At 38.8% G+C, this 13,525-nt stretch overlaps 1 protein-coding gene across 2 annotated transcripts in view; it reads right to left on the reverse strand.

Annotated features, from left to right (window-relative positions):
• prkcbb (protein kinase C, beta b) overlaps nucleotides 1-13,525 on the reverse strand; it is a 134,193-nt gene that overhangs the window by 85,128 nt on the left and 35,540 nt on the right. For both annotated transcript variants that reach the window (XM_084743391.1, XM_084743390.1), the window contains exon 3: nucleotides 2,907-2,989. In XM_084743391.1, coding sequence (XP_084599517.1) covers nucleotides 2,907-2,989 — 83 coding nt within the window. The remainder of the gene's footprint in view (nucleotides 1-2,906; nucleotides 2,990-13,525) is intronic.

Here is a 13,525-nt window from a genome sequence, read left to right on the forward strand (position 1 = left end):
TGTCTCAATTAATCATTTAGTTGTTTGGTTGAAAGATTAATCAATAAAGAAAATAGTTTTTAGTTGCAAAGGGCTGTGAAGAAGATGACTGCATGGAGGCAAACACAAATATAAACAACACAGGAAGTGAACTCAGTGAACTGATCAACATTTTTCATCATTTTCTAGCATTTCAGTTCACACAGTTCATTGATTAATGGAGAAAATGATCAACAGATTAATCAATAATGAAAATAACTATTACAGGAAAGACCTTTGATTATGACAGGGTCAATGAACGGATTAATCAGTCATTTTTTAATTTAAAAAAATATAAATTTTCTGATTTCAGCTCCTTGAAAGTCAGTAATTTCTGTTTCTTTACTCCTCTTTGACAGTAAACTAAATATCTTTGAGTCAAAACAAGACGTAATCTTGGACTTTGATCAATGTGATTCACCATTTTCTAAAATTTTATGGACCAAACAACTAATCGATTGTTGACAGAATAATCAACAAATTAATCAATGATGAAAATAATCGTGAGTTGCAGAACTGAAAACACTATATTAGACTAAACTATTTCACTATATTTTGTAGTGAAGTAATCCAAAAGTAACTGAAAGTAATCAAGTTGCATTTCTTAAACATTGTCATACTTGGATTACATTACAGGTAAATAGTAGCTGTGTAGGAATATATTTTTAAAGAAACCCTCTGTGTATGAGCCGTTGTCAAACAGCTCTTAATATAAATGTGACTCTGTTGCTCTTCCTGAACTCCTGCTACTATTTTCAGCTTGAAAGGGAAATAATACATTTCAATACATAATTTAAAGAACACACTCTTTAAGTTTTTATTTTGACTTCATTTGGACTGTGGATATTGGAGAAAGAAGAAGAGAAGCCTCAGTGTGTATTTAAGTATGCAGCCCTGAAAATGTATGGCCCTGACTAACACAAAAAGAAGAAGTAGCTATTTTTCAATGAACTACTCAAATGGTGCTAAGAAAGAAGGAAAGAAGCAGCCAGGTGATGGAGAACAAAAAAAGACACAAGGTATTTAATAGACAGATAGAAGACATATGATGAGATGAGAGGAGATACTGTGGAGACTAATCAGTTCTACAGAACACACCACAGGAAGCCAAACAGCGAATACCAGAGTTTCCTCTGGAGGCGTCTCACTGAGTGTGCTTGTCAGACTGAAAGGGCACTCCAGAGGGAGGTAAGGACATGGCTGAGGGACCTAAAGACCCCAGGGTTTTTGAGAGCGTGAAGTTGGCATCCTGAGAGGGCTCTTCAGAGAAGAGAGGACAACTAATTTGGTCCACTTGATAAGATAGATTAGAGGATACATTTTAACAATATAAATCAGAGGCTGCTCCTTGAGAGAGTGGATGAGATTATGATAAAGTACCACTTAAAGGCAACCTTCTGTTGCAGCAGATGAGAAGTGAAGACAACGTTCAAGGAGAATTAATAACATAAGCCAGACATGACTTTTAAACTCCAACACTATGTTTGTGACTAAAAGTCTAGTGCATAATGTTGACAGATTTGTTTCATTTGATGTCATTAGATGTGAACAGTGATACGACTTCTACGAAGCACCGTCACACGTAACCACCGAGTCTATATATGATGCTGTTGGAGAGTGTGGGGTGTTTTTCTAACTTTCCAGATACATAAGAAGAGATATACGCGAGATAAGAGTTAAAGTTCTTAAAGGCAAAGGTTTTTAAATTGGGAGGTGGGCCGGGGGAGCTCCAAACAGTTTCAGAGGAAGCTCAGTGAATGCATGTGAAAAAATATTATGTGCTGTCAAAAAGAGATCACGCAGAATAGTCTAAATGTGTGTGATCTAGTTAAAAAAAAAGTCCAGACATACAGTAGTTTTGGGGGGATTTTAATTATTAGTCAGAAATTACACAGTGACAGTCACGATGGATTTGCGAGATTAGTGAAACTCTTGTGAAATTTGTTTTGTCATTGTCCACACCTTTCTGCAGGCTGTACGTGTAACCAAAGCCTCTTATTGCACTCCTTCATAAACAATAGCTCATTTTTATGACTTATTTATTCATCTATTAATATAATTTTTGTTTTGTGAGTAGCTTAAAAGGACTACAACGAGCATTTTGTTTTGTTTTGTCTAACCTTGTGTTACATGACAATTATTCATCCATAATTTATGTTTTACTCGCAGCATAAAGTTGCCACGACAACCTTCTCTTTATACAAGCCTGTGTTGTAAAACAATAAATAAATGGACCTTGTATCATAAAATAGCAAAGTAGCATACAACAGCATAATGTGTCACTTTAGGACTTCTCTGTGAATGTCTACAACGGTGGGATGCACTGATTTCTGTTATTATAAATGTTCTCTTTTATTAGCTCAGCCACAGTCTCATTTGTTTGTCTTAATTGCATCATCACAATCTATTTTACTTTATTTGATAGTGATACACAAAATAAAAGAAACAAAATACTACATGTAATGTTTAATGTTTAAGAAACTTAAATTCATGATCACAGTGGCACATAGAGCCCCATCAGCACACTGCTCATCCATTTCACAGCTGAACAGATCTAATATCTCAAGCTGACATTTCCCATCATGCCAGCTTGGTGGCCAATATTGGTTGCATGTCTATATTTAACATTTACTGTATTGAGTCTATGAGATATAAACACGGAATTCCTGCACGTGATGGTACAGTTGAACTGTCAAGACGGAAAAGGAAAACGAGAGGGGAGAAAAAGATGGAGGCAGCTCAACCGTAACACAGGTGTTGACAGGTGACGGGGGCTCATGAGCTGGACAGGCCTGTGCAGTCTGTCTAGTCTCCCAGCTGTCTCTCATACACAATCTCACACTGTGCTCTGGCATACACTTTTAACAGATGAATTAATTTGTACTCACATCTGATGCTGGTCCTTTATCAGCACCTGGACAGGAGAAAGTGACGAACTCATGGCAACGTTTGTGAACCACGAAACAACAAACTGTGGAGAGAGAGAAAAAAGAAAATTCAACAACACTGGCCTTGGTAATAAAATCTTTACACACTCTGTCCACAAAATATAATGTTATTCTGTGATGTAAGAAACTAAAAAAACGTCTCTTTCTTTACATTTTCTCAGTCAACGCACACATTTCAAGTGTTTCGGGCATTAATTCATTGTTTGACCATTTCTGAGGAAGACTAACTGGTTTGGCTGTTTAATGGGATTTGATGAGGTTGGAAGACCTATAGCTCAATCATGATGAGTAGTATCAGCCAAATTACACTGATCTGGTAGTAACACAGACAAGAAGACTGACATTCAGGCCTGACTCAGCTGGCTATATACCTGAGCTTTTAATCAGCATATTTGCAATATGTGTGTAAGTGAGAAAAACAGTTTTTTTTAACAGCATTAAAGGGAATCACGCTGTGTTCATCAAGATGAAATAAGTTAATGAGTTAACTGTGTCTGATGTGATGGAATCACACAAAATATGAGGTGAACCTCCTCATGCTCACAGCTGACGAGCCTTCACTTGGCTTTAACAAGTGCAATTTCAAAATAAACATTTTTGAAAAACCTCTTGTCTAGACCGCGAGAGTGTTTGTGGCTGCACTCAGAGAAAACAGGTGTTGGAAATCAGAGCAGTGGGATTAAAGTTTAGCTGTGAGGTCGTCTTGTGGCAGGAAATGTACAGTTTACCTATGAGTTCACACTGCAGGAAATTCCTGTGACTTGTTTGCTGACTTAGTAAGACATTCTGCTCCATCTTGGTTAAAAAATGGGGACATTTTCACTGCCTTTTTACTGGACACCAGATTCGTGTTTACACAGTCAGACAGGTTGCAGAGGGCCACGTAAATTAAAATGGTAGCAGTTATGCTGTGTCAAATGTACAAGCAAAGGACGTGTCTCACTTGCTTGCAATCGAGATAGGGGACAAGTTAAAGGACCAGTATGCAGGATTTAGAGACATCTATTGGTGAGTTTACAGATTGCAAGCATGACATCTCACTCTCTGCTTCCAAGCATGAAATCGAACCTTCATTGGCTGTGAAATACCCAATGCCCTATCTAGAACCAGTGTTTAGTTTGTCTGTTCTGGGCTTCTGTAGAAACATGACGGTTCAACGAGGACCCGCACCCACCTCAGACATAAACAGCTCATTCTGTGGTAATGAAGACATCATGATTCTTATTTTCGGGTGATTATATATTCATGAAAACGTACTTATGAGTATTAATCAACATATCTGGCAGATTCTGCCAATAAATCCTCATAAATCTTACACACTGGCCCCTTCAGTTGAAGCAAAATTAGATTTTGAGCGGGAGACTTGATGAAAGCTGAGCTATTTTGCTGTCTCTGAGCTGTTAGAAGCAGTACTCACTTAACCTATGAAAAGCTTTAGCGGTGATAAATGTACAGAGGGATGCTGTGCTTCTGTCTTAACACCCACACACTCTTATTGTCACTCCCGCACTGTTGACTCACTGTCAGCTACTTGGGATAAGAGGACCCTCTAAATGTCTACAATATAATGTAAAATGTAACCTTGTATATCTTCTTATTAACAGAATTTCCTGTGTACAAAGTTTGCTGTCAACAGGATTGGAAAATTTACAACAGACTCAAGGCTGAGCCTTTTTTTTTCATCCCCAGGCGCATATTTGTTGAAAAGAACAAATACACACATAAACACACATGAAAGATCAAAGAAAGTCTGTACAATCAGAATCTAAATGAGACGAAAAGCAGAACATGGCTCCAGTTTTCAGGTCGGTAACAATCAGCCGAGAAGAAACATGTGAAAGCTTCGACACATAGCGAGCCTGTCATCTCCACCCTGATCAATGTCAGCCCCACTGACAGGCAAGACGAACAGGAAGGCTAAAAATATCTCACAATCACACACACATGCACAGTCCTTATGATTGTGCCCCAGAGTATATTTACACAGTGTGTATGTCTGAGTGAGCGATACAGAGGAGTGCTGTAAATCCACTGAACAACAGAGATTCTGATGATAGCAACAGCCACTACTAAAAATAATAAAACAAATTTGAATCATCTTGCTCTTCCTCAGGCTTATGAAATCTCTCAAAACCAACTGTTGTAATTCCATTAAAGTAAAGTAGAGCTACGATGATAAATCAAAGAATCTACTAGATGACTGACAGGGAAATAATCAGCAACTCTGATGAATTGTTTTCCACTTTCTCTTTTGTAAAGACTTTCTGGTTTTCTTTATTTGAATGTGACAGCACACAGAACATCTCTGGATTCTGAGCTGCTGGTGAGACAAAACAAGCGATCTGAAGATGTCATTGTGGGTTTGAAAAAATTGCAACATTTGTTTTTTTGTCTATTTTCTCACATTTCATACCCAAAACAGTAAAGACAGATGCTATTTGCATCCAGATTAAAGCAGCCAATGTGGCTGTTTGCACTGGGTGTGTATAGACAAGCATGGAAAGACAATTCTGTTTGGACCCGGAGTGTAAATAGCCAATAACCAATAACTATTTACACCCACATAGCAAAGACAAACCATAATCTTTCCCTAAACCTAACCAAGTAGTTTTGTGGACAGCCTTAAGCTTACCCATTCATTCATCCCAGTCTCTTATCAACAGTGAATTTGTCATTCTTTAGAGCTAAAGTAAGGGGGTTGGGTGTAAATAGCCAAATAGCTGCTGTGTGCCTATTCACACCTGGGCACAGTCAGGGACCTTCCAAACAATTAATTGATTAATCTAGAAAATAAATAAGTCAATATTTCATGTCATCAAAGCTGGAATTCAACATGTAGCTAAAATATTCTTTATTTTCTGGATGTCAAAGTGCCAACAGACTTTCTGATGTGTGACAATTGTGCCGTTTGAACACAAAGCTGCCTTTTAGGTTTATTTTTATACTCCACTACCGAGACACAAAACTCTTTCTTCAAACTGAATTCACATCTTGTTCAGTGGTGGAATGAAACAAAGTACATTAACTCAAGTACTGTGCTTAACTACAATTTTCACGCTATTACTCTTTTATGCGACTTTCCTACTCCAACACATTTCAGAGGTAAATAATGGCACCATGTTTATTTAATGACAGGGCTGCCCCCTAACAGTCGACTAAACTGTTTTGAGAAGAGTCTTAGTCGAACTCAAACCCTTTAAGTTTCTTTTTTAAGTTTTTCTGCTGGACACAAAATGTTTTCTACTTCTCTGTAAAGTCTAATCTCAGTGTATGAGCACTTTCCACTTCAAGTGTCTACATCACACTTGTATAAAGTTGCAAATTAGACCAGGAATGACATCCAAACTAGTTGTGATGAGCCCAGAGAAACTCAGTAGATGAATGTGAAAATAGCCTTTTAGTGTCAAACTCCACAGATGCATCAAGAACAAGAAGCAAATCATATTTTTGACGAGGCAAATTTTAATACTTTTAGATATTTGCATAACTTTGCTCTTGGTAGAGGAAGTAAGGGTGCATGCATATGAAATAATGAGTGCTGACAACTACAGTTTTGAATAAAAATTTAAATACACTTATTTTTCCCTCTGCCCTTTTGTCTGATGTGCTGTTAGCGTCAGTCATCAGATCAGATATGTTTACTGTCAGTGGTCTCTACTGTCTCACTTACATATTTGGAAACCAGCTATTCTATCATATTCTACCTAATTCTATTCTATTCTATTGTCAAACGCACACTGATGATCACGGAGGTTATAATTAATACAAAGAGTCGCTCTCCAACACACACACACACACACAAACCATGTGCACCTCAGTGGTGCTTCACTCCCACGCAATATCCTCTTTTTGGTCACACCACCCACTCACTGAGATGATGATACCACGCACACACACACACACACACACACACACACACACACACACACACACACACAGACCACCCACTCATTCCAATGATATTGCAGATTGAATACACAGAGTGAGGGTGGAGGGATAGAGGTAGAGATTGAAATGGTGAGATCTGTGTGCACATATTGCTTCAAGGCAACTGCTCTTTTGGAGTATTGCAACTGCCAAATCCCTAATCAAAACACATGCACACACACACACACACACACACACACACACACACACACACACACATGTGCCACTAAAATAGAGTATGCTATCCAATGATATGACCCATGGGCCAAAACAAAATGATACCTCTTAACAAAAATATACCGTGCCAGAAATGAAGTGTGCCCTCCGTTTCTCCCTTTAACCAAACTCTGAACCCCAAACTTTTCATCCACTCTGACTCCATCCACCCCAATAATTACCCCTCTGCTCCGTTTACACATCTGTTAAGTCGACACTGCACTCTTATTTACAATGGCAGAAACTCGCACAGCCATCAAGAACATTGTAAATCATCTTTCAGAGGGCTGAGGGAAAATGAAAAAACAGAAATCGGATATCACTGCTAAAAGAGTCTATCTGATGCAGATGTTTGATTGGCTGTGGGTTTTAAAAGCCCGGCTAATTTTCCATCCGATAAGAAAAGAGCTGTCTTAGTCATTTTCTAAAAGATTCTTAAACTTTCTCACACTTTTACCCTTAAGGAAATTAATTAAGATATGACATGCTGCACAGCTACAATAGCTACTGACTAGCCCAAATACGTACAAGGCACTTTTATTCTATTTGTCTGTCTGCATATTTTTGTTTCTCATCGAGAACTGTGATGGAAGAGAAATTCAAATCCTTTACTTTAGTACAATTTAAAGTTCCAGTGAAACAGATAGCGACGTGCTCATTACGTGTTTCCTGTAAAACAAGCAGTTAGGGTGGGGCTTGTCGTAGACATTGAATGGCAGTTAGTTTTGGTTTTTTTTTAGCAACAAGTAGATCTATCTTCCCTTCATGAAACTCTGCAAACAACTTTGGTACCATTTTCCCTGTCTGTCTGGGAGGCTGCGTTCATCCAGGTGACTGACTGAATGGCTAATTATTGCAAGGCTGCTGGGCCTGTTACAGTTACAGTTAGCAAGTTTAGCAACATGGCTAAAGATAGATCAGGACACTCTATAATTAAATGAGTTGAAGCTAAGCGGGACATCAGCAGGATAACCAGAAAATATTTTCTCCATAAAATATGATGAAATTTTGCCAAAATTAGAGGAGTGGATTTTCACTGATTCCAGTCCCATCCTGTTCCTGTCAATTCACAGTCCACACACAACATTACACACATTTTATATATATAAAATTGACCTATTGTTATTATGATTCCTGCTATCATTGACATTTCCTGTCCCGTCTCAGTCACGTGATGAATAATGAAATTGACTCCCCTCCTGCGGAAATCCCACTGGAATGCCACGTGCTACAGGATTCCTGAAAAAATGTCAGCCTCTAAACCAAATCAGTGAATAAAGTTATAATGTTGTGTTTTTGTAAAGTGGACCCCAGAAACACTCCAATCTGCTCCAGCAGTTTTCTCCTTTTGCTTCTGAAGCATCATAAGCAAGAATGTGTTTAATTGGACAAAAAATTTGTAGTGCAGGATGAGACATCAACATTTTTTTATAATTTTCCAGGAGAAGAAAAAGTAAAATTCCATTCAAATATACTGTTAGGCCATGATACTGTAATATAGGTGGCATATAGTGCAGTACACATGTGATGAACACACTTAAAAATCGATTTTGACTTTAATCATACTCCACTGTAAGTATATTATCAGTATAATGTGTACTGTTATGTCATAATGTAGCATTTGGTGGAAATGGAGCTAATGTAAGTGCTTCACATACTACAGTACAAGGTAGTGCAATTAGAATTAGCAGCATGTTTCTGTATTTGATTGTTTTCTTTTGTTTTGTCTATTTACATGTGTTTTCTTAAGTTGAGCTCTCAGGACTACCATATAATATTTTATACAACAGTTAATTCTGGCAAAGAATATAGTATAACAGCACCAGGACTTTTAACTATCAACTGTACGACTCCTCTTTACAGGCATTATTCTAACCCTTGCACATGTTACTTTAACAGACTGGCTGGAAGCTTTGTGAATTTCTTTATGATGCACTGGCAAACTTTTAGCATCAGATCAAAAATGGAGATAATTTATCTGAAGATCAGAGGCAGGACCACACCTCAACCAGTCCTCTTCCTGTCATATATGTATAAATCTCTTCCCTTCCGCCCCGCATGCCTCTTGGTCCTTCCTTTCTGTGCCCCACCCTCTCTCCTAAATTGTATCTCATAAGGGTCCCAAGAGGTCTGCTGAGCCTGGAAGTCACGATTCTTCCCGAAACTTCAACCACACCACAGCCTCATCTGCCACTTACTGATGCATTTCATGTTCAATAAACAATTAGTTTTGCATCTCAGTTGATGGTGTGGTCCTGGCTAGAAATACCACTCATTTTGTTAGCATTCAACAACTGAAGCTCCGAGGGTCAGGCTCTGTCTTGCTCTGAATGGAGCATGAATCAAACTGGTGTCCAACCGCTTCCTATAAATGTTTTCTGCCTGTATCCCTTACACAACCTCCCCTCCTCCTCCTCCTCCTCCTCTGCTGCCCTCCTGGTGCCCTACGAGTGCTGGTCTCAGTTTGACTCTGGTGTAGCTGGCACCCTGCCTACGTGCCTTCATTATTTATCGTATACATTAAAAATCCATGGGAAACGCACGCACAGACAAACAGCACAGTTACAGTTTCTCCATATCTTTCTCTCTTTGTCATTTATTTCCCTGTCCACCTGTTTTTTTTCTCTTCTCTCATTTTTTGTCTCTCTCTCTCCCTCTCTCATCAGTCTGTTGCATCATGGTGACTGTGACCCGGGCTTAGATTACTGCACAGGTAAGCAGCATGTCGTGTACCTGTAGAGGCTACCTGTAACACTGGCTGGGCATTAAGTTACACTACAGGCTGCAGTTAGCACCTCAGCAATCCTTTCTCAGTCAACAGGGAAAGGGATGGGAATCAAGATCCCGTTTCAGTAAAGAAACAGTGACAAATTGTCCTATTCATCGGAATCAAAGGCCTCCAAGCTTATAATAAAAATAACTAATAACTTAACTATTTATTAACACCAAACAGAGTTTACCAAGTAGGGAAATGCACAAAAAACATAGTTTAAATAAGACAGAATGATAGATGATATAAGAACAAGATGTCACTGATTCTGTGAGCCATGTCTGCTCAGGCAGGTCGTTCCAAAGCTGATAGGCCCTAATGGGAAAAGCACTGTCACCTTTAGATTTAAATGGGTGTGAACTGGCTCATATGAGGTCAACATTTCCGTTATGTAACTTGGGGCCAGGGGCCAACTATGGGCAGGAGCACGCACACTTTTACTTTCTCTGACCATGTGGAAATCTGATATTTTAACATCACGGATGACAAAGACACGCACGAGCCTTAATACTAAAACATAATCATGTAGGCTAATATGAGAGTTAAGTGTGGTGACCAGAAAAAAAGGAAATATATCATAGTGAAGACCAAATCTGATTCAGTTGGGTACTGCCCTACAGACCAGTGATATGAATTATATCAAACCAATGCTGCAAACAAGAGGGAGACTTTTTACTACTCTGTTTCTACACTGTGTTCAGAGAAAATAGGGCCATTGCATTTATGTTGAAGACCTATGTAGGCCTATTTTTTCTACAGAGAAAATTGGTCAGGAAATCGATAAAGAATCAGACAATGAGCAGAATCAATAATGGCATTCGAGTCAATAAAATCTCATCAGCTCCCAGCTGTACGTTCAACAGTCTCTCAATGATCAGCCTTATATGTGCTTCAGTGTTTCTGCAGAGAAAACCAGTTTCACTGGTAAGTCACTCAACTCTCCCACTACAATCTCTTGCTCTGTAATTTTGTGACTTGCATTACTGTCATGCAAGCGTTGACATGTTCTCACATTATCTCAAAAGCAATGATTTTCACAAGCCTTTTCCCAGACAAGAACATGTCACTGCATGCACAATCGCATCAGTTGTCCACATGATTCTCTCCTTTGTATTTCACGTCCCTGTATGTACCAGAACAGTGAAGCTTCTGGGCAAAATCACATTTGCACTATGAGAAAAAGCCGAAAGAAACATGCCTGTTTGTAGCCGCTCATACGTGACGATTTGCTGTGTTTCTTTATAATGTATGATAGTGAGCTGACTATTTTTGGTTTGTTAGATAAAACAAAGGATTTGAAGGCACAACCTCGGGTTTGGAGAAATTCTAATAGGCATTTTTCACTATTTTCTCAAACAAAAAGATTTGTCAAGAAAATGATAAGCGGATTAATCTATAATGAAAACAAGTGTTAGTTGCAGCCCTAGAGATTTGATTCAGTAATTGCTTTTAAGGATGTTCAGTTATCTAATCCCTCTGAATAAAATTAACTGATGCAGGCCAAAGAATGATGTGCAACTTTGTAATTTAATGACTACAGTTTCATCACAAGTATCATATCACATATCACTTCAAAGCCAACTTTTGGTGCAATTATACTTGCATGTGAATTGTATGTATGTTAAAGGAGACATCTGTGATATAGTTACTGTAGTAAATCATACAATAACATATGTCATCAGAGATTAAGGAAATGTGTAAAGCTGAAATACATGCCTCTACAGCAATGCTACAGCTGCAATGTCCTGTCCCGTCCTATTTTTTGCCCAATTCACATTAATTACAATTCAAATTAATGCCAAATGTTCACTTGATGAGTTAGTGTTTATGTTTATGTGTCTGTGTTTATAAGCCGTACAAAATCATTAACAAACTTTTAGAAGGAGTAGATGTTAATAACAGTTTAATTGAGCAATATGTTAATGAAGTCTGGCAGGCAGTCACTGAGCTCGAACTCCAGAGTGTATATTTTCAGAGCAGGGGGCTTTTGTTTTCAGGAAAGCGGGTTTAGATTAGATTGACAGACAAGTGACAGTTATAAATAGCTGATCAGCTTACAGTGGAGGACTCATCGTCCATTGTTATTGTCAATTTACTGGGGAAGAGAGGGGGCGGGGGAGAAACAACTCACTTCAAGAATAGACTGTATATTTCAATCTATTCAAAATACCGTCTATGCCTCCAACTTGCTATTTGGACTGCAGCTGAACACGCATTTAGTTATATATTGCTCCTTTAAATCAACCGCACTTCTCTCGCAGAACAAACCTGCTCTCTCTAGAATGCACACACACTCTGACGCCCACGTGAAACTTGTTTTCGTCAGCTTTAGCTCTTTGAAGTGTCCCATGTGGCCGAGATCCCTCCCCAACAGTCACATGACATCATTATGTAATGGCTGGTTGTCAATCAATATCATCCTCCCATCAAGATTTCTTTACACCAATACAGTGTGAAGGAGGGACGCTCAAACAGACAATATTCTTACATTTCAATAAGAGTGCATCATCTTACAGTCAATACGATGAAAATAATTATTTTGTTTACTTCTCAGCTCACACAAGAGCTGTTTTTTCCCCCTTTCACCTCCTTTAAGAGTCAACATTTACTATCGTGCTTGAAATTACTTATTATTAGGCAATGATTTACTTCGAACTTAAAAAGTATTAAATAGCAAGCAACTTACAACGTGTCACTGATTTGCCAAATGCTCGCTCCTATATACAGACTGAACCTTCAGGGATTCAGATTAATGGAATGATGATCATTATTTTTTCTCCTCTCCTCTCCCTTCCAGTATATTCTGTTTATGAAATGTTGGCAGAACACTGATGTTGTACATAGCTGTTTCCTCTAATGAGCTGCCAATGTGTGTGTGTGTGTGTGTGTGTGTATATGTGTGTGTGTGTTCGCGAGACACAGTGACATGCTGTACAATGATGTCCCAGATTTAGATGCTGTCAGATTCAGTGGCCAGGTTCAATGCTACGGAACACGGAGTGACGAAGCTCTCTGGTTACTTATATTTATTAATCTATAGCTGTAGTAGTGCATCCCCTATAGCGTATCACTGATGCAAACACAGTGTTCCCTGCGTGGTTGAACACCTTTCTCACTGTTTGAGCAGTGATTGTCAGTTATTTTAATTATGTCTGCCTAAGGACAGGATTACCGTCTTGTTCTAATCCCAACTCATCAGATAAAAAAGGTAAAGCTTAACTCTTTTGTCCCCCATATGCAATTATGTGCTGAGATTCACTCCATGCATTTAACCCATCCGAGTACAAGGAGCAGTAGGCAGCTGCAGTGCTGGGGACTGGGGACCAACTCCTCTTCATAAGTCAGTGCCATGGTCAGAGGTACTGACTGGAGAATCTGTTTTGTCATTGGCTCACAAAAAAAAGACTTTAGGTCACCATGACCTTGACCTTTGACCTCATCCTTGAGTCTAAGTGGTCATTTGTGTCAGGTCTGAAGAAATTTCCCTGAGGCGTTCTTGAGATATCATGTTCATAATAATGGGATGACCTAAAAAAAAAAAAAACACACACAATGTCTCTGAGCACAGCTGAGGAGCAACTCCAGGTTCATTGCTCGCTCATTCGTGCATGCACACATACAGAAGCGATTGCATGATCCCGTCCAG

The sequence above is a fragment of the Lutjanus erythropterus genome, chromosome 19, assembly GCF_056507025.1.
Source record: "Lutjanus erythropterus isolate fLutEry1 chromosome 19, fLutEry1.hap2, whole genome shotgun sequence".
NCBI classification, from domain to species: Eukaryota; Metazoa; Chordata; class Actinopteri; order Lutjaniformes; family Lutjanidae; genus Lutjanus; species Lutjanus erythropterus.